This window comes from Centroberyx affinis, unplaced genomic scaffold (assembly GCF_046629955.1).
Source record: "Centroberyx affinis isolate AG114_WGS23_722 - 3 ecotype Tasmania unplaced genomic scaffold, CSIRO-AGI_Caff_v1 ptg000432l_1, whole genome shotgun sequence".
Classification (NCBI taxonomy): domain Eukaryota; kingdom Metazoa; phylum Chordata; class Actinopteri; order Beryciformes; family Berycidae; genus Centroberyx; species Centroberyx affinis.
In genome coordinates, this window is record NW_027279096.1 from 232493 (window position 1) to 254140 (window position 21648).

General features: G+C 42.8%; 1 protein-coding gene across 4 annotated transcripts in view; it reads left to right on the forward strand.

Moving 5' to 3' along the window:
• Positions 1–21648, forward strand: part of LOC139642099 (arf-GAP with Rho-GAP domain, ANK repeat and PH domain-containing protein 1) — a 43117-nt gene that overhangs the window by 12096 nt on the left and 9373 nt on the right. For all 4 annotated transcript variants that reach the window (XM_071516820.1, XM_071516819.1, XM_071516818.1 and 1 more), the window contains 19 exons: positions 1094–1293; positions 1712–1797; positions 2109–2291; positions 10015–10189; positions 10836–10970; positions 11254–11389; positions 11911–12013; positions 12909–13101; positions 13371–13416; positions 14142–14305; positions 15867–16079; positions 17230–17335; positions 17467–17614; positions 18416–18499; positions 18908–18982; positions 19280–19397; positions 20730–20843; positions 20950–21095; positions 21367–21449. In XM_071516820.1, coding sequence (XP_071372921.1) covers positions 1094–1293; positions 1712–1797; positions 2109–2291; positions 10015–10189; positions 10836–10970; positions 11254–11389; positions 11911–12013; positions 12909–13101; positions 13371–13416; positions 14142–14305; positions 15867–16079; positions 17230–17335; positions 17467–17614; positions 18416–18499; positions 18908–18982; positions 19280–19397; positions 20730–20843; positions 20950–21095; positions 21367–21449 — 2508 coding nt within the window. The remainder of the gene's footprint in view (positions 1–1093; positions 1294–1711; positions 1798–2108; positions 2292–10014; positions 10190–10835; positions 10971–11253; positions 11390–11910; positions 12014–12908; positions 13102–13370; positions 13417–14141; positions 14306–15866; positions 16080–17229; positions 17336–17466; positions 17615–18415; positions 18500–18907; positions 18983–19279; positions 19398–20729; positions 20844–20949; positions 21096–21366; positions 21450–21648) is intronic.

Sequence of the window (21648 nt, forward strand, 5' to 3'; positions counted from 1 at the left end):
TGCACACACATGTATACATACACACACTCTCTGTCTCTCTTTCATGCACACACACCCACATATACACACTTAAACTCACACTTGTGTTGGTTGTGGAGCCATGTACTGTAAGTGTCCTGCACATACACATGCATTCATATACACACAGTCTGGCACATATTCAAGCTTGATTATGACTTTTCTCTCCTCAGCAATGGGTCCTGTTTTACAAAATAATGTAAGTGCTTGGATAATCATTGTTCCATTGTAATTCAATGGAGGAGTTGATCTTAGTGCTAAGATGCTCATGGGAAACTGGGTCCTGCCGTTTTACAGAGAACTCCATCATCCATCTGACTGAGAGACCTCAGCTGGATACCATTGGAGAATGTGAAAAGGCCATTGTGCGTGTGTGTGTGTGCGCACGCGGGTGAAGAAGAGTGAGAGAGATGTGTGTGCGGGAGTGCGTGTGTTTGTGTGGTGTGTGTGGTCTTTTGGCTGACACTCCACAGCCTGCAGTGAGAGAGCTCAGCTTGACAGGATGGGAAAGTCTGAAAAGACTTGTGTATTTGTATAAGAGTTGGACTGTGTGTGTGTGTGTGTTTCTATGCCTGTATCTGTATTCAGGTTTGTCTCTATGGTGTATCTGCGTCTAGAATTTGAGAAAGGAGGTAAAGAGTTTGTGTGTGTGTGTGTGTGTGTGTGCATGCGTATGTATAGAAGAGTTTGAGGCTGTTATGTGTGTAGAGTCATCTGAGAAGTGTGTGTGTGTGTGTATTTGAAAGAGAGAAAGAGCCCACATGTTGTGTGACGGATTAGAAGAGGAAGGATCTAGACACGAGGGTCTGCGTCAAGCCACAAGTGTGTCTGTCTGTGTGTATGTGTGTGTTCTGTATTTGTGGTTTCCAGTGTGTGACTGTTCCGCTTTTAGCAAAAAGAGAGCAGAGTAAGAGTCATTTCTCAGTGTGTTTATGAGAGCACACACATACACACACATACACACACACACACACACACACTAGCTCCATCTTTCTCAGTTCTGTCACTCTGTAGTTGGCAATGACAGCGTCATGTCGGCGTTAACTCTGGGCCGTGTGTGTGTCTCTGTCCGCAGTTTCATAGCAGAGTCAGAGCAGCTCAAGGAGCAGTGGGTGGAAGCGATGCGCGATGCCATAGGTGAGGCCCTGTCCAATAGTGAGGTGGCAGAGCAGATCTGGGCGGAGCCGAGCAACGGTTGCTGTGCCGACTGCGGGGCTGCCAAGCCGGAATGGGCTACCATCAATTTGTGTGTGGTGGTCTGCAAACGATGTGCAGGTTTGTATCTGTGTGTGTGTGTACTCACATTATGTCTGGGTGTTTGTGGTGTGTGTATCTTTGTGAATGTTTTCTGCTTGAATTTTGACATTCACTGTATTGTCATTAGCACTTTTATGAGTATCAACAATGTCATATGTGATTCTCTGTCGTGTCATGAACGTTCAGCAGCCATGTAAATTTTACTGCTTGCTATGGCTTGGCTGGTAATTAAAAGTCTGGGCTACTGCAAAGTTGCATAGTGAAAGTGAATGAATGGATTTAAATAAACATTGGAAACATCTAGCTGCTAGACCCGCAGGGGCACATTTGTGGGCCACTTAACTATCTCTGGGTGTAGGGATATGTGATTTTAATGATTTGTTGCTTGTGTGTGTGTGGGTGTGTGGGTGGGTATGTGTGTGTATGTGTGTTTCAGGAGAACACAGAGGTCTGGGGCCCAGCATCTCTAAGGTTCGCAGTCTGAAGATGGACAGGAAAGTCTGGACAGAGGAACTCATACAGGTAAACACACACACACACACACAGTTTCCCCTGAATTTTGAAGAGACCTAGGTGGTTATTGCATTGGTGGGGTGTTTTTTATGTAGTGACAGGAATAAACATAAGGCTATTGAAACCCATTCTGCAGCCCAAAGAGAAGATGAGCTACTTTTGGAAATTATTCAGCTGCCTAAAGCCAGGGAAAGATGCACATTTATGTTGACAGAAAAAAACACATAGGTGGACCACCTTAAGAGTTTTATAATACGTGGTATGCACACACAATCCTACCCTCCTTAATATAGAAACATTTCCCTTTACCTGTGATGCAGGTGTTCCTGTTGCTAGGCAACGAACGGGTCAACAGTTTCTGGGCAGCTAACGTTCCGCCCAGCGAGGCTCTGACGCCCTCTAGCTGCAGCGAGGAGAGACGGCGCTTCATCACCAACAAATACCGTCAGGGCAAATACAGGAAGTACCACCCACTCTACGGTAACCAGAGAGAACTCAACAACGTAAGGAGAAACTGCTCTTCTGTTTTATTTATGCTATCCTCAGTTTTGGCTTGGAGCCTTCACATCATGTGTATTTTCTTTAGTTTATTAAAGAAAGGCCTGTCATACACAGGCAGCATGTAGAGGCAGTGGAGATGGGCAGTTTTGCCAACCATTATGAACAAATCATTTTTAATACGTTTTTCCTTTTAGTCGATTGTGTTAACTTCATTCATTTATTTCCCATTTTCTAACACCTATAGCTGCTGAATGTAACATTGCCCATCACCACTGCCACACAATGCAGTTCCCCAAGGATTTTTTCAAGCTGTGGTGCACATGTGTTTTGCAGGGGTTCTCAGGTTTACCTATGACTTCTGCACACACACACACACACACACACACACACACACACACACACACACACACACTTGTATACTAAGACCATGAGTAAGATCCAAAACTTAAAAAACTGGCTACAAATATGTATTTTAGTGTTATCAGTGTCGATTCTTGTACTGACATCCAAAATAAATACATGAATTGCACTTAGGAAGTGAACATTTAATCTTTTGGGGTTTTTGAGCAAGCACTTATACAAGCTCATCTAAAAATGATGAATACATTGTTTCACATTACCCCTATCAATGAAAATGACCTAGCAAGTTACTTCTGCTGTTCTGTAGCAGGCTGTTTCAGGCGAGCTACCTCGTAACTTAACCTCATAGCGGGGCATCCAAGACATTGATTTGTATGTATGATCCCACCGAATTTGCAATGTAAGGTACAAGCTAGTGTATGAACAGCTCAGTACGCTAATCACAATAATAACAACAATTCCATTGTTTGATGTCTTTTTTTTTATATATATATTTATTTTAAAGCTTTTCTTTATACAATGGGAAGAACAAACAGAAACAACCAACGAGCAAAACAGATACACAATGTTTGATTAAACGGCCAAAAAGGTTTCAGTTTTGTCAGCAGGAGTTGATGTTCAAAGCGAAAGTAAATGAATCGGGCAGCATGAACCCAGCTGTTATTCAGTTTCATGTCCTGATATGAACAACGGCTTTCAAAAGAACAATGTTCTGCTGAGTCTAGGGTAGAGGAATTGATCAATTTGGCCTAGCAATTACTGTGGGTTTTTAGTAATGTAGATTTCAAACTTCTGTGAACTAATGGGCCGTTTGCCTCTGAGTAGCTTATGTTTGCAAAACTCATGTCACAGCAGCAGAGCAAGGGATTCGGCTGCAGCCTCTATGTAGGGAAAACGCTGTGTCCAGGCATTACATTTAGACAGAGGCACTCTTAGGGTGGACAACCAGGCCGGCTGTCCTTGGTTCTGGTCCTAGGAGGAGCCCAAAGTTATAGATCACAAGTAGGACCCATGTGGACATTTTTTGGGAATAGCTAGGATTGAAGGTCACACATTGTGTCCTTGCTGTGCTCCAGTGTGCGAGAGGTGAATGTCTCAGTGTTGCAGGGTCTGGTTGTGTCACTCATTAGCTACTTAACCCACTTACTGCAAACAATGCAGGCTGCTCACACACACACTCTCTGTGTGTGTGACTGACTCACAGCTAGCACCTGACTATGAGTGCTATTTTTCCTCCCTCAAGTAGTTAAGCTTGCCAGATGCATGTGTGTATATGGTGAGTGTTAGTCACTGTTTTTGGGATGTGCAGCAAGAAATACAGGAAGTTTTCTTATTGTACACACACACACACATACACACACACACACACACACACACACACAGCATGTTTCGGCCTATAAACAGTCTTTGTTCTGCTACTGGCCTCTCTTCTTTATTCAGTCCTCCTCCACACTGTCCATCTCTTTCCCCCGGTGCACTCTCTCTCCTCTCTCTCTCTTCTATCTCTCCTCACTCTCTCAAACTCTCTCTCAGGAATGTGATCTTTCAGTTTTTTTTTTCATGATTTTGGGTCTATTTGAGCATACGGCTCCTCTTCATGTCAAACAGGAGATTACTGTTGTGCTGCTTTTCCCGCTTTTCTGTGTTCCTGATCAAATCCTCTTAAGCTCTGACTCACTCTCTCTCCACTTGGGTGTACCATAAGACATATAGGCTCTGCTGTGTGTTTGCGTTAACTATGCAGTTATGTAAAGAGGCAAGAAAAATGGCCTAGGAGACTGACAGTGTGGCAGTGTAAGTGTGAGAGGGAGAGAGAAACAGTGAGACAATATGTGCTTATGAGACAAAAGTTTGTCTATAAGCAAAAGAGAGAGGAAAAAAGTGTCTTCGGGGCACATGTAGGTTTGTTTATCTAGTTCTGCCTTTTCTCCCTCTCCTTCTCTGTCTCCCTCTCTCTGCATGTGACATCATTACTCGCTGCTTTGGCTGGAATGTGCTGTAACCCCGCCCCTCCTCCTCTCCCCTCCTCCTCTCCTCCTCCTCTTCTCCTCCTCCTCCTTCTCATTGTTTGGCTGGGACTACCGGAGAAAGTTGCTCTCTCTTTACTTCTGTCTCTTTTCTTTATGTGTGCTGGCATTGCCTTAACTTTCTGTCAGGATCAAAGACTCTCTTCTCTGTACTCGGAACTGTTACTCAGTGTGTGTGTGCATTTGAGTGTATGTGACACAAATTCAAACACGGGAGTGATTGAAGAGAACTGAAAGAGCACAGGTAAGTGTGTGTGTATGTGTGTGTGTGTGTGTGTGTGCGTGAATAGGACTGTGTGTTGGTGTGGGAGCTGTGGGATAGGGTAGTGAAAGTGTGTTGTATCTCTGTATCTGCGAGTTCATGTGTTAATGTGGATAAGCCCTGGAAACAATATGAGTGTATATGTGTGTTTTAATGAGTCAGGGTTAGTGCTTATATAAAAATGTGTGCCAATGAACTTTGGATGTCTAACAGTATTCCATCACAGCTCAGTTGACATATTTGAATGTGTGTGTGTGTGTACGTGTGTGTGTGTGTGTGTCTGTCAGTGGGGCGATTCTTTTGTAGGCAGGGTTGTGGTGTATGTGTACAGTATGTTGTTCACTGGAGTGGAATGGGATATGTGTTAACATGCAATGTGTGTGTGGGCATGTTTGTGCGCCTCTTTTGCATTTTTGCTCTGTATTGCTCTGTGTGTGCGTGTGCATGGCCATGTGTTCTCTGTGTGTTCAGAGTAGATGATAGGCTCACCTCTGTCAATGGACAGCATTGTTTGTCTTTCTCTCTCCCTCTGTCTCTCTCTGTCTCTCGCTCTCTGCCTTGCTGCCTCTCTCTCTCTATCTCTTTCAGTTTGCCTTTCTGGACATTGTGTATCTCTTTTCTCTTTGCCCCCCCTCCTAGTTTTAAATGAACTATGCAAGCCTCCCATGATATTTCTCCTATTAGCATTTAATCACTATGCTTGCATTCCATAGTCTTTCACTCATTTAATGCAGCATCACATTCTCTTCCAACACATCAACATTATTTTAGGAATTAAGAACACCAAATCCCCACATAGGCTACACATAGATCATCCTATTATTTTATCACATATTCCCCTGTGGGACAACTAGTTTTGGTGTCTTGCAGAACCTTTGTCATGTTGAATTGAAAATCAACCTGGTTTTCTCAATTCCGTTTGGAGAATACAAGGTTTCAGCAGGACACATAAGCGTCAGAATCAAATGACAGCCAGAAACCAGATTCACTGTCTTCCTTGAGCGTACCTTATGTTACACTAATATTTGAAACTATGTTCAGAGGCTTTTGATTGACAAGTCAGAATGTCTTGTTATGTGTTTGTTTGCATAATGTGTGTGTGCGTGTGTGTGTGTGTGTGAGAGAGAGAGAGAGAGAGAAGAGAGTGAGACATAGAAGGTTGGCTTGAGCAAAAAAGAGGTGGGACGGAGAGATAGATGGCAATGAGTGATAGTGTTGAGTGGCATTTGGCATGCTGCTGGTTCTGTGTGTGTGTGTGTGTGTGTGTGTGTGTGTGTGTGTGTGTGTGTGTATGTGTGTGTTTCGAGTGTGACTTAGGGACAATTATCATGGCACTGTCCTGGTAAATGCTATTATCATGTACATTTTGTTGAATTTGTTGAAAATATGCCATCCTTGGTAAAAGATTGTAAAATTAATTCACTGTTATGAATGCATTAAGTTTTTTTTTCTTGTCACATGCAGCATGAAATTACATGTCACATTATATTATAAGTATAAAAGTATCTCCCCACCTGGTCAACCATGTTGCCCGCCACTATCAAGCACAAATCCAACTTTGGCCTGTTTGGTGCTCTATCTTTTTGGGCCTGTGTTTGTTTGTGTGCATGTTGAATGTGCTGGTGACCGTCAGCATGTTATTGGTGGTTATTACAGCATGCTGGCGTAGCTGAGAGGCAGCAGTAAAAAAGCTTTATGGGCCTGTTTTTGTACATTTATAGTTTTGGAAAATGGCTTCCATAGAGGAAAGCTCAGTTCCACTGTTTTATACCATCTGTTTTTCTCCTCCCTCGCTCTCGATCTGTCTCTCTCCATTTCCCCCCGTCTCTTCTGTCCCTCCTCTCGTCTTGTCCATTTGTTTGTCTCACCTTTTCTTCCCTGCTCCGTCTGAGTCTTCTCATTCCCTCATTCCCATTGTAGGATTTCAGGATTTTGGGACATATAACTCGCCCCTTCTTTTCTGTTTTTCTGGTCACACTCCACCCTTCCTTTCTCTCTCTCTCTGTGTGTCTGGCTTTCTTTTTTCTTTCCTCCCTGTCATATTCATTCATCTGTCTCCTCTTTTTCTCCCCCTCCTTCATCTGTCTGGATTTTCATCTCAATTGGTCTCTCTCTCCATCTCTCTCTCTCTCTCTCTCTCTCTCTCTCTCTCTCTCTCTCTCTCTCTCTCTCTCTCTCTCTCTCTCTCTCTCTCTCTCTCTCAACTCTTTCTGGTGAGGTAATGGTGGAGCCTATGTGGATAACTGGTCTTTTTCATCTGGATCTGATATAGATGTGTATATACATGTGGGTGTGTCTGTACATTCAGTATACAATAGAATGGACAGAGCAGAGGTGTGTGTGTGTGTGTGAGTGAGAGAGAGAGTCTGTCTGTGTATGTTGAAAGTGTAGCCTACTGTAATCAGTCTCTAATTGCTGTGGCTTACTGGAAGACTTTCATCTCCCCTCTCCCCTATTTTTCTTTCCTCTCTTTCTCTCATTTCTTTCTCCCCCCCACCCCCCATTCTGTTCCATATAACTGCAGAGGCCAGACTGAGGCCTGTGATTCAAGACACACCCAGATTAGATCTCTCTCTCTCTCTCTCTCTCTCTCTCTCTCTCTCTCTCTCTCTCTCTCTCTCTCTCTCTCTCTCTCTCTCTCTCTCTCTGGGGATATTGTGTAAGAATCTTGAATTCCCTTCCCTCGTGTGTGTGTGTGTGTGTGTGTGTGTGTGTGTGTGTGTGCACGTGTGTGTTATTACATTACTCCCTGTTTCATAGGCAGCAGATGTTGGAGGGCGTGAGGTCTCGAAACACTCAAACAACCCATTTCCTTGTCATACTTTGTTCTGATTGGTTCTCCTTTCTTGGTCGGATGGCACATGGTCGGCCATCAGTACATTACAGTACATGACCTACATGCATCACCTTTTATATGCCCATATGGGACAGAGGGCTGGTTTCATACAACTCTACTGGGAACACACGCCCTCACACACACCTTCTTATATACCAGCCCTATCATGGCGATCTTATGATCCATATGATGAGACTGTAGTGTGTGTGTGTGTGTGTGTGTGTGTGTGTATGTGAGAGAAAGAGTGAGAGAGAGCTGCAATTTGTCTCTGTGTGTTTTGGGTGTGTGTTGGGGTGTCTTATGCAATTTTAATCTTTGTTAATTGTTTTGTTTGTATGTGTGTATGTGTGTGTGGTCTCAGTAGTGGTGAAATAGAGGAGGGGTTCTATATATGTGTGTGTGTGTGTGTGTGTGTGACAGAGCACTGTGGAATTTCCCAGTCAGATCCAAATGAGCTTGTTGGTTTAGAGAAACCAGACCGTGTCTGTGTGTGTGTGTGTGTGTATTTGCGTGAGTCTGAGTTGAGTTCCTCAGCTGTAAAAACACTGCGTCCTCCTCCTCTCCATCATACCATCTTTCCTATTTTGTCCCTCCTCCTTTCCCCTCCCGCCTCTTTCTTTTCTGCCTTGTTTAACAGTATTTGAAGTCCCTCAGTCCACTCACCATGTCTCATCTAGCAGCTTGCTCTGTTAAACCTACAGTCTACATGCTCTCATATCTGCTGCTCCCTTCCTCAGATGGGATTTAGCCCCAAAAGGCTGATGTTCAGCCTAAGTGGCTGTGCACTGCAAAATATGTCCATCTTAACAATTTACTTGACTAAATTCTTCCTATGGTGTGAGATAATTTCACTAGTTTTATAGAAACAAATGTCAAGAAAAATATTTTAAGGCTCAATACTACATTAAATAAAATGGATTAAAATTGATATTTTTTGCACTATATTATAAACACTTTCCAAAGTGACACCAATGGTTAACATGGCATTTTCATAAAATATGGTGATTATCATGTTTTCTTGGGTTTTTAATTTTTTCAGCGCAGTATTGCTAGAAGTAGCTGCAGCTACAAAGTCTTGTTTTCCCTCTTCCTGTCTTACTCTTATTGTGATCCTTTATCAAATAGTAAATAATTACTACTTCACTACTTTAGGGTGCAGCTATAACCCTAAGGCAAACTTTGCACAGAAATCTGTATTTGTTTGTTGTCATCTGGTTTAAACGCAAAGTATCTCCAAATGACAGACGGTAATCCACTTTAAGGAACTAAAACAATGTTTTCACATTCAGACTCGGGAGAAGGATTTTCCTCTCTAATGTTTGGCCGATCATTTCCACTTTGCTTGTCTCTGCAAAGATTAGTATGTAAGGATTCTCTCTTTCTTTCCCACCAGAGCTGCCTTTTTCTCTATCTATCTATCAGTACAGTTTACAGCTAACGGTCTTATCGTAATAATCCACAGCCCCCTAAAACCCCAAAGAATTACTTTTCATTGTTTATTGACCATAAGAAAATGTTTCAACTAATTTTCAACAATAATAGATAGGACTAGGTGTTAGGGTTAGACATACTCTCCACATAGAGAAGGCATGACAATGTTGACAGATAGTGGCCCTAGTAAAGCAATCAAAATGCTGATTATGCTTTTTGTGGTGCTGAAATTCCAGTGGTAAGAGTAGGGGTCAGAAGAAGGCCACAGCAGGTTTTGAAGCCTGCCCCCATGCTCACACAGTCATCACTGTTTTGGTTATTTCATTGATTTGAGTTTGTCCTCAGCTGTTTCCTTCAGTGTGAAAAGCTCTGACAAAGCATCACATGATGTGATTAAAGCCAGCTCAGCAGCAACTGGACAATAGCGCAGAAGTCAACAGTTTATTATCGTTTTAAAAGTATCATCCTTTGACTTTTTATTATCTCTCTCCCTCCCTCTCTGTCTGTTTCTCTCTCCATGCCTCCCTCCCTTGTGCCATCCCTCCTTCCTGTGTTCTCTTGTTTCTCTCTCCCTTGCTCCCTTCCCTTTGTGTCCTTTCAGTGTCTCACTTGAATGTGCTACTCTCCCTCTTTTTCTTCTCTTTCTCTCCCTATCTCTCTCTCGCCATATCTCTCTCCCTCATTTGGTGTTGTGTATGTCCCTCCTTCTCTTATCATTGTGCATAAACATGTACTGAAGTGATGTGCGTGAGAGCTTGAATCTGCTTTTTGCTGGTGTTAATTGTCCCTTCTTCTTCGTCTCTCCCCAGGCGTTGTGTATAAATGTGCAGTGCAGTGATGTGCTGGAGACGCTGAGCCTGGTTTTCTGTGGTGCCGATGTGAATTGTTCTACTGGTATGGCCGATTGCCCCTCCCCTCTCTCCCTGGCCAACGCCCACTCTCAACCCCTGCAGGCTGAGTTCATCAGCCACAATCTCAACACAGGTACCACTGGACACACACAAGGACACACACACATCTCTGTTTTTAATGATGTCTGCATGTTATACAGTAGTCTGCACCTGGTCTTTTTTAAGTGCTTTGCAAACTTTTTTGTGATTTTCTGTCTATAATTTACCTGTTTCTCTGATCTTCCTATTACTGCAGTGATCACACACTTGTATGCATGTGACCACACATACACACACACACACACACACACAAAGCACACACGCAGACACAACTCAACAGACATACACAGACACACACATACGTACATGCTGATATTCATCAGTCTGTTGTGCGTGGAAATCTGTGTATATTCCGTATGTGTGTATATCAGATGTGCCATTATCATACCAGTGAGAATGTCTATTTCCCAGCATGGTAACACACACACACACACACACACGCACACATCTCAAACACACATGCCTTGTAAGTATGCTCAACAACACACAGAAGAATGTACTTCCTTGTCTTTTTTCCTTGAAAATCCTGCCACACAGGAATGTTTTGAGCCTTGACTATTTCCCAGCACTGTTTGCCATGCACTTCTTCTTTTATTTTAGACTTCCAGTAGATAGTAACATAGCCAGTGTGATTGGTTTTACACAGTAAGTATTTATTTGACTGTGTGTTTTTCCTGCAGAGCTGCCACGGTCAGAGGTGGGCGGGGCGATGGAGGCGGTGCACTACTCCGCTCCGCCCTCTGTCTCCTACAATGGCTTCCTGTTCAAGACTGCATCCATGGCTCGGGCTATCACAGAGCGCAAGGCCCGAGAGGGTAGGCTGATTACACACATCCATACAATGCACCTTCCAATAATGAACAGCAGTAATAATAACTATATTTGTATAGCCATTTCTAAACAAAGTTACATAGTACTTTTCAAAAAAACATAATCAAGACCCATCAGCTACAGTATAAGTAAGGGACAAATTTCACTGCTGGCTTCATTATGTGCAACATACAGTATGCATACAAAATACAATCCCTATAGTTCCCAATCCATTTGTATTCTCATTATTTTTAAGCTGAGTAAATCTTTATCTGTTCTTCTATTCAGAATTCAGCCGTCGCTGGTGTACGCTGAACGACGGCTGCTTCAGCTACTATGAGAGTGACAAGAACTCGAACCCTAATGGAGCGCTGAAGGCTGCTGAGATAGTCTGTTTGGCTGTCAACACACCTGAGAAACATGGGTACACACTAGATAATTAATCCTCGCTCAGTGAAGTGAATTAGTGAATGAATTTACATCTGAATGACAAAGGCATCACATGTTATTGACATCAATGACATGGCTATGCTTTTGTGCAGGGTCAGCAACACTACTACGATACAATGAAGAAATTAGTTAATGAATATACAGTTATATTTATAGTTTTCATCTCACCCTCTTTTTTACTGATTGCATTATCCTAGTTAAATAAAGTGAACAAAGAAATAAATGAATGAATTAACATGTAGATACAAAATGTAAATACTCGTTATGTCATTATTCAAAGTGGGCTGTCCAAGTGATGCAAACCAAATGAGTGTTGTGAGTGTAAGTGGATTATCTTGGATTGAATGAATGAATTAATACACAGCTGCATCACTCAGGTCTATTGCTCATAGCTGTATCTCACAAAACTGCTTTCTTTCTCTCTTTGTCTCCTGTCCTCTTTGTCTGTTTCTCTTCCTCCCCACTTCTACCCTCCCGTCTCTTTCTCACCCCCAGGTATGACAATACCTTCGAACTGTACTCAGACTCAGAGCGTCTCTATTTGTTTGGCACTGATGACCCAGACAGCCACAAGGAATGGGTCAAGTCCATCGCCAAGGTAAGCACCAACATGTGTAATGTGGTTGATGCAGCAGCAGGCAGCCCCTTGGTCTAGAAACTCTTCTGAACAGAAATTCCCCCACTTCACCACTCCAGATGGACACTTCCTGAGGGCAGATTTGATAAGTTAATTCAATTTCTGTAGTCAACTTTTGGAGTGCTGATGAGTGGAAAGTTTGTGATTCAAGCTACACTCAGGGCAGAGTGCTTTGTTTTTATGTCACTCAATTTCCCTCAGAACAATATTCTTGTTCATCCTTACAACTGAGATATCAGATATCAGCTGGCTAATAGTTTCAGATTAACTAATAGTGCTTTTGGCCTTGTGCTAGCAACTGCTGAATGCTAGTTCATGCTTTATGTGGATGTGACGGAGTGTGTGTTGTCAAAATCATGCAATTGTGACCAAAACGACTTTGTGCGTTGGAGTCGCTCTTAAGGTCGTGCACCACTGCAAATTTGAAACAATGTGGAAGATGCCACAGCCCTTCTGTCCAGGATTGGTTGAACAAAGAGAGACTGGGACCACTGGCCAGGGTTCTTTTTTGGTTGTTGAATGGGCAGAGCTGCATTTTCCTGCAGTACTGGAGTTTAGAGGCGTGCTGTCACCACGAGAAATGTGAGAAGCATGAAGGCCAAAGTATGCGGATGACAGGTTTGTGGCTTCCACACGTCTAACCACACAGGAAGTATGAACTGAGCATGAGGTGAATTGGTTGCACACTCACTGATTCCGCCTCTCAGTTAGTCCATTTTCAGCTGCCTGTGTTCCTGCTATGTGTCAAGTGTTTCCCCTACCGCTGAACTACTAAATGCAGTTTGAGAGGCTTCATCAAACTATTGATTAACACTGAATGTATCACAGAGCCTCAATGCACCCCATTTCTTTGCAGACCTTCATCCCGGCCAATGCGGAGCCTTTACTGAGGCTGGGTTTTGAGCGGATTGGGCGGCTGAAGTATAAAGATGGCTTGAACCTACAAACGCCCAAGGTTGGCTGGTTTGCTTTGGTGGGCTCCACACTTCATGCCTACCTGGAGGACAGCCAAGGAGAGGAGATTCACCTCCGCAAACTGCTGGAGCTCTGTGAGTTAGAGACATGTAGATGAACATACATACATGCATACACAAACATGAAAGACACACACACAACTGATACATGTGTGCTGCAAACATGCTGTACACATGCAGTGATAGCGTACTCACAGTAATGATTCAGAGAATAATCATTTGGAAATCACAGTTCCAAAAATAAACTGTTTCGAAGCAGTTTGAAACCGAGTCATACTGTGAACCTTTTTTGAAGAGTGTGCTTCTCTGGAATAATATGATTACCATGTATTTTTGTGCCACAGCGATCCAACAAGACAACGAGGTTCTGGTTCTGGTAGAGAGAGGCAGGTAAGACGAGGGAAGATTGCTTGGTATATTTGTGACATTAAAGGGAAGAAGGGGTGTCTGCCTCTTGGTTTGACTTGATAACCTTTCCCACAGTTCAAAGCTAGTTCACACTTCCTCTCTTGACATTGGAAATGCTGGTTGTATCTGAAAGTTCATAGTGCATGCTACCTGCTTAATAGTTTCTATTTATTTGTATTGTGTATGTACTATCAACTTATTTAATTTAATAATTTTTCTGGTATTTCACTGGTATTAAATAACAAAAAAACATGATGTGCTTTTAGGGCCGCACAATTATGGCTATAATGATAATCCTGATTATTTGTCTACATAATGTAATCCCAATTATGAGTCTCAAGGAACAAAAATATTTTCCAGCATTTGTGCATTGTCAGTATGCTAAAATTACTAATCCTACAGTCCTACCTAAAATACTCAAAATGCCTGACACACACAGGACAGGACATAGGACACTCAAAGTTTAAGTCAAACTGAGTAAATAACATTCTGTAAAACTTTTCTTTTCTTCCCTCCCTTTTTTTCCTCCCTTGCTCCCCCGCTCTCTGCCCTTTTCTTCTTCAATTTTTTACTGTTATGGTCTCTCTCTTCTCTCTCTCTCTCTCTCTCTCTCTCTCTCTATCTCTCTCTCTCTCTCTCTCTCTCTCTCTCTCTCTCTCTCTCTCTCTCTCTCTCTCTCTCTCTCTCTCTCTCTCTCTCTCTCTCAGGACTCTATACATGGAGGGAGAGAGGAAGTTGGATTTTACAGGCTGGTGTGGGGCCATCCAGAGGGCAGCAGGGAGCGGAGGGGACACACTGAGCCAGCAACAGCTCACAGACACAGACATACCGGTCTTAGTGCATAGCTGCATCGACTACATCACACAGTGCGGTGAGAGACACACAGAAACTGACAGAGATGGATAAAGACAGTGGAAAAAAAAGGTCACAGAAACAGCATTCACTGCTGACCGCTGTATTGCCTACACTGGGTTGACACACACACACACACATATATATAAATACAAATAGGCATGCTCTTCTCGCTCGCATACACATACATAAACATTACTGGTGCACTTCAATACTGTCTGCGTTTCTTTATGTGATTTCTGTCTGGGTGTTGCACTGCATACTTACTAGGCATGTGTGTTATAGTGTGAGATAGAGTGTGTGTGTGTGTGTGTGTGAGACCTCATGTGACTGTAATAGCAGGAGTTCTGGCTGTGGGAGAGACCAACGGACCGCAAGACAACAAAACAACTCTGTTCCACCTCCATTCCTCTCCTCCTCTCTCTTTGTCCCTTTTCTTTCCCTCTCCTTTGCCTTCTCACCTCTCCTTCATCTCATACTGCTCTCGCTCTTGTAACCTCACTTCTTTCTCTCCAACCCACCATCTCTCCTTCCTTTTCTTTGATCTTTCTCTCCCTTGTCCTCCTCTCACCCCTAAATCTCCATCCATTTATGCACTTGTGTTTGCATATGTGTGTAAATGTGTGTGTATTTTTGTGTGTGGGCTGCTTTATGCTGATATCCTACAGTTCCCTGTCTGGAATGTTAATCCCTCTGGTCAGTTTTCCTGGAAACCAGGGCAGAACTTTCCTTGTTCTCACCTCCATGTACTGGCAGTGGGCATTTACCATTACACAAGATCTGATGTAATTATCCGTTACACTGTGATCTAGGACAGGGGATTTTAAACCTTTTGACCCTGGGTCCATATGAGAAGAACTGTCACTTGCTCTGGCCTCTTGAAAACACTGCTACAGACCTGCAAGGAGTAGGCCCTTGACCTGGGATTTTTGGCCCCTGCCCACTGTCAGAATCATAGTTTCAAGTCACAAGCAAACAGCATTTTGATGATGTCTTGCTTCTGTAATTCAATATATTTCTGGTCGAATCAGGTTGAAATAATCCAGGGTTCAATAAACGAACAAGAAAAATACCAAATGCCCGAAAACTCACTGAAAACTCCAATCTCAGTTTTTCTTTTTTTCTTCCTTTCTTTTTTAATTCTCTCCCATCACTCGCAAGCTTCCCGGTCATCACCCACTCCCTCTTTTTTCACTCCCACCAATCTCACTACCTCTCGGGCACAGTTTGACTAGCACATGCAGCAGTAGCAGAAAACTAGACAGGCCTATTTTAGGGCTACAGTTGTCTTGCTTGTTTGGCTAGGTGTTTCTTTACTTGCACAAATATCTGGATGCTTTAGAGATGATTCACCCTTGTTACCGTGAAGCCATTGAATGACAAGTCTGCTCCACATACCTCACACTGAAGACCGTACTTCCTTGATGCTTACCCACACTGAGCTTTTGTGTGGTTTTTATTCTTGACTCGATGCTACCAAAAGCAGCTAACAGAGGAAGAGCACAAGTCAGCTTGTATTTGCTACACTATCTGCTCATTTGTGTGCTTGTTAAAGTATGTGTGTGCTTGTGTTTGTCTAGGTCTGACGTCAGAGGGGATCTATCGTAAGAGCGGGGTGAACTCGCGCGTGGCGGCGCTGTGCGAGGCGTTCCGTCGCGATGCTCGGAGCGTTCGTCTGAGGGAGGGAGAGCACCAGGTGGACGACGTCTCCAACACACTCAAGCGCTTCTTCAGGGAGTCAGGAGAGGGTCTGTTCACGTCAGAGGCCTCCAGCACCTGGCTCAGTACTGCTGGTAACATTCACAGGATTATTATTGCACTACACAATACAGTCAGGTGGTTAGCTATTTCTTCATATGTTTTTGACAGGTGTCATCAAAGATGGTAAATTACAGCATCATGATCCATCATCAGTCCATCATGATCAAAGATACAGGGACTGGAATCATATTTGTTTTGACTGCCACTACTCTCAAATTGTCTAATCTTGCAGGATGACAGGTTGTCCAATAAACAAGCTTCTTGTAAGCTATGTGTGAACCTAAACAAACCAAATACACAAATGCAACAAAGTAAACTTTTCAACTATGGTCCAGACTAAAGAAAAAAACCTAGGGAAAACTCATATATTAGCAGATATTGGCCTTTTATTAAATATATGGGCCATGAAGATATGGGTCAGTCCTTGTCGTCCATCTCTGACATGATGGACATGATGCAGTTTGTTTGTTTACATATTTATTGTATAATTGATCAATACTACACTGGTTGTGTATGGGAAGCTCTCAACCTGAATTGATTCTAATTTTGATCAGATTCCACACAAGTATGCATGAATATGATTATAAGGGAAACACCTAACATTTGAAAGATGGTGAATATCCGCAGGCTCAATCCAAAAATGTTGTTATTGGTATCAACCATCAAAAACCCATATTAGTTGAACCCTAGAGACAGCCAGCAGCTCATTGTCCACACTGTTAAGTTTCAATTTCTACTGTTTTATATGTTACACCTGAAATAACACCCTGCACTCACAAATGACTGGGAGTCAGGAGAGGACTTTTTCACATCACAGCCTACAAGTAAATCTGGCCTTTGTTGCAGAGCGCTACAGTAAATCCCTCTGATCTCTCTAACTAGGCTTTAAATCTCACTCTCATCCTCTTATCTATTCCCAATTGCTCTCTCTGTTTTTTCCCCACGTCTCTCTCACTCTTTTTCTTCCTCTCTCTGCCTCTCTCCCTTTCTTTCACTGTCCCTTTCTTCTCCATCCATCTCTCTCTGCCCCTCGCTTTCTCTTCTCCCTCACTCTCTCTTCTGTTCTTTCCTTCTTTCTGTCTCTCACGCTCTCTCTCACTCATTGTGCTCCTGGATTTCTCTTTTTTCTCTCTCTTCATCCTTCTCTCCTCACTCACTCACTCACTCACACTCTCCCTCCAGCCCTCCAGGAGGAAAGTATGAAAATCTCCCAGTACCAGTTGCTGTTGAGCAGACTGCCCCGTGTGAACAAGGCTACACTACGAGCCCTGGTCAACCATCTCTACTGGTGAGACACACACACACACACACACACACACACAGACACAGACACACACAGACTGCCTCTTGTGTTTTTCTTTGTGTTTGCATGCATATGCCCATGTGTGTGTGTCCCTGTGTTTCCATTGTGTGTGTCAGTGTGCAGCGTTTTTCTGAGCTGAACCAGATGAATCTCCATAACCTGGCCATAGTGTTCGGTCCCACACTGTTCCAGACCGATGGGAAGGACTACACAGCTGGCCGCGTCATCGAGGACCTCATACAGCACTACACACACATCTTCGAGGTTAGACTCACTGCTTGACAAGGGGGATGATGGTTGACCCTGTATTCAGCTCAATGTATTTTCTTTCTTTTAGTGTATGTGAAAGGCACCTGTTTTGTTTTGTTTTGTTTTGTTTTGTTTTGTTTTGTTTTGTTTTGTTTTGTTTTGTTTTGTTTTGTTTTGTTTTGTTTTGTTTTGTTTTGTTTTTCAGAAAATTGACAGTAGGGGGCGCCCTGGTGACCTCACCGAGTAGGGCGCGTACCATAAGGCTCAGTCCTTCCTGCAGCGACCCGGGTTCGAATCCGGCCCGTGGTCCTCATACCTTCCTGTCTCTCTCTCACTATATCTCTCAAATAAAGCATAAAATGCCAAAAATAAATCTTAAAAAAAAAAAAAGAAAATTGACAGTAGAGGGACAGGAAAGGACGAGGGAAGAGAGGGAGCTAATGTTAGAGTGAGGATTAGGACAGTTTATCATGAGCTTACAATTGAATCCCTGCAGTCATACCTACTATTTTGTTCTCACGCAAGATAACCAGCCCACTATAGAAAGCTTTATTTTAATTGCATGATTTCATTTTTAGAAGAGATTAAAATGCAGTGACATGCTATGTCATGTGCTCAAACATCGTGTATAGGAAGTCCTAGTTTCCTGTGGCTTAAAAAAATAACAATGAGTTAATTTGGTGGTTAGAAAAAGCAGGTGGAGATTTCAGCTGAAGATCTAAACATTGATATGATGCAGCAATTCATGTATTATGGCAATTGACGATGGATTAATTTTTTGTGTGTGTGTATGCGTGCGTGCATGCTTATTTCCAGGTGGATGAGCAGCAGCTGAAGAGGCAGCTGGATGAGATCACCGTTATCATCCAAGTGCGAGAGAAACTCAACACGAAAGTTCCTGTGAGTCACACACTACTCTCACTATACAATTTTAATAGTTTTATGTAACCCAAAAGGAAGTTGTAATGAACTTAGCTACTGTTCTGTCAACACTTTGCATGAATGTGGCCACTTTCAAAGTGATGCTTTGTATACTATGGCACATATGTTCCTTATGCCTTCGTGACGTGTTTCATTTATGTTCCCCATTTATGTCAGAGTACATGACTTTCAAGTATTCACCATTTAAATCCACATACATACCTATATGAGTCATATATATATGACTTATAATTTACATATTAAGTATTGTACTGTATTTGTAAAACCGGTGTTGCAGTACTTATTGTTTGCTGTTGTGTGGCTCTCTCTACTTTGTGTGTGTGTGTGTGTGTGTGTGTGTGTGTGTGTGTGTGTATGTGTGTGTAGGCCACTGGTTCAGGGCATTTTATCTGCACAGTGTACCTGGAGGAGAAGAAGGACACAGCAGAGCAACATGTCAAGGTGACCTCTGACCCCTGGACTTACAACCATGTGGCCTCACCTTGAGCCCATCTAATGTCACCTAACAGCCTTTACATTTTACAGTTTTGACATTTAGCTGATGCCCTCTTGTGTAGATTAGTGCTACAGCAGAAATATCAGTATATAAATCTCTTAATAGTTAGGTTAGTAGTTGGATTAGGTTAGATTAACTTGGTCACCCCTGAGCTTCACAAAATAAGCATGCAGCCAATCTTAGCCTATCACTGAGGAAAGGATAATAACCCTGTAGCATTAAAGTGTGACTCCTATCCTCAGATCCCCGGATCTATGACAGCGGCAGAGCTGACCTGTGAGATTCTGGACCGCCGCAACATACCGGTTAAAGACAAAGACTACTGGAGCTGCTGGGAGATCAGCGAGAAGGAGGAAATAGGTGAGAGGGGGGGAGAGTGTATGGAGTGTTCAATTTTAATAAAAATATAAAAACATTTACATAGTGTCTACATAATGAATGCTAATTGGCAGAATTTAATCTAAGATTTGAATTCTGCCCTTGGTGGTTCTCAGTTCTGCTGGTTTTCATTTTAGCTGTCTAATCAGGAACTGATTTACACCTGGGAGAACCACAGCAAAGTCACAATTGTGCCCCTAGTGGCTGCATTTGTAAACTTTTGACAACATTCACTTTTGGTCATAGTGTCAAACAGCCAGTAATCCAGCCACTCCTCAGCTGGCTCAATGAATTCATGACTTGCCATTGTCACCAAAGCTTGTGAAATTGAATCAATGTGACTTGTCCAAAAGGACTTCAATGCCTGGACCTCCACAGTGGCTGCTGGTAACTATAATTCATGAGACCAAATACGAAGTGTCAAATGAGCATGCAAGATGAAAAGACCCACAGCAAAACAAAAACAACGAAACAAAGCTTGTAAAATGCTCTGCTCTCAACCTGCAGCCTGAGGATAGTGCACCTACTCAAAGTGGCACACAAACTCCACAGAGGCAAAAAGGTTATTCTGAGCACTGCACATATCTGTCATTGTTTGTTTTGATCCTGGTATGTGGGCCATCTGGCTCCCCACCAGGAAGCCTGAAGGTTGTTTTACCAATGCCAGTCACACTGAACTGACTCTGGCAGGTTTCCTGTCATTGGTCAGAGACCCTACCCGCTGTTTCCAGGCCAGAGGGAGGATGACAGATAGTGAGGAAGGAAGGTAGACAGAGAAAGACTGATGGGAATACTTTGAGAAAATTCTGTCAGTCAGTTGTTTACTGCAGACTGTACTTTTGCACTACAACAACAGCAAAAGTTGCAGACTTAAACAATATTTTTGAGTATGGAATATACACGTAAAATCACAAATTGTTGAAGGATAAAAAGTAATGCTATTGTAATTCAAACCACAGGAAGACTATATTTCATTGTTTGCAAACATAAAAACACCTTTAAAACTTCAAATCTTATCAAGACTGATGTTTTCCCATTGTAAACTATCAGTTCTGGTATCAGGAGCTCAGTCTATTAATTTGAGAATGACAAATCCCATATCTCAGATCCCATGTTTGGTCTTACTTCACTGATACTAAAATACATAATTGCCATGTAAACAAGTGATTTGCCTGCAAGGCTTATTTTAAAATGTTCAAATTGTGTGTGAGGTTACTGAAGGTTTGTTTTTTACCAACCTGTCTTGCCATAAGATAAGATAAGATAGCACTTCATTGATCCCCTTGGGGAAATCCATATCCTTCCCTCCTCCAGAACGTCCGCTGCAACATCAGGAGCGCGTCTTGCCCATCCTTCACTCCCTCGGCACCGACTCTCATCTGCTCATCAAGAAACACCTTGCCATGGAGGCAATGATCGTCTACCTGGGTACACACACACACACAAACATGCAAACAAAACTAATATTCTCTCTCTAAATCAGTGTGTTGTTGTACCTTTACATCATTGTATTCTTGCTGATTCTGTCCTCCAGCCAGTAAAGTGGATATGTCCAAACACGGGATGATGAAATTCCGAGAGGAGCGGAGCATCCTGGGATTGGGACTGTCCTCTGGAAGCTTCCATGATCGATACTTCATCCTCAATGCCACCTCTCTCAGAATGTACAAGGAAGTCAGGGTAAGACGGGCAGAGACACACTACACACACACACACACACACACACCCAGACTCATTCATACAATACACTCTGTCTCTCTCTTTCTCCCTTACACACACATACACGCACAAACTTAATCACATGCTAATTCAGTCGCTCATTCAATCACATGCCACACACAAACCCACACACACAACAGTCTTTCTCTCTCTTTCTCTTTCTGTTTTGCTCTCTCTCTTTCTCTCTGTCACAGAGCCATTTATTCTCTTTCTGTCTCTCTCTGTCTGTCAGAGTAACCGTCCAGAGCGTGACTGGCCAGTGAAGAACCTAAAGGTCTATCTGGGTATCAAGAAGAAACTCCGTCCTCCCACCTGGTGAGCACCTGTAGTCTAGTCAAGAGTATAGAATATATACATGGGATATATCCACATCTTTTCCAAGGGTATAGTGTCTATACACACCTCATTCTCTGGGCAAAAAGAATAATACCAGCTTTTTCCCTGGAGCATACAGTGTATTCCCATCTGTGAATACAGAGAATACTCACCTTTTTCCCTGGAAGAGGATACGCAC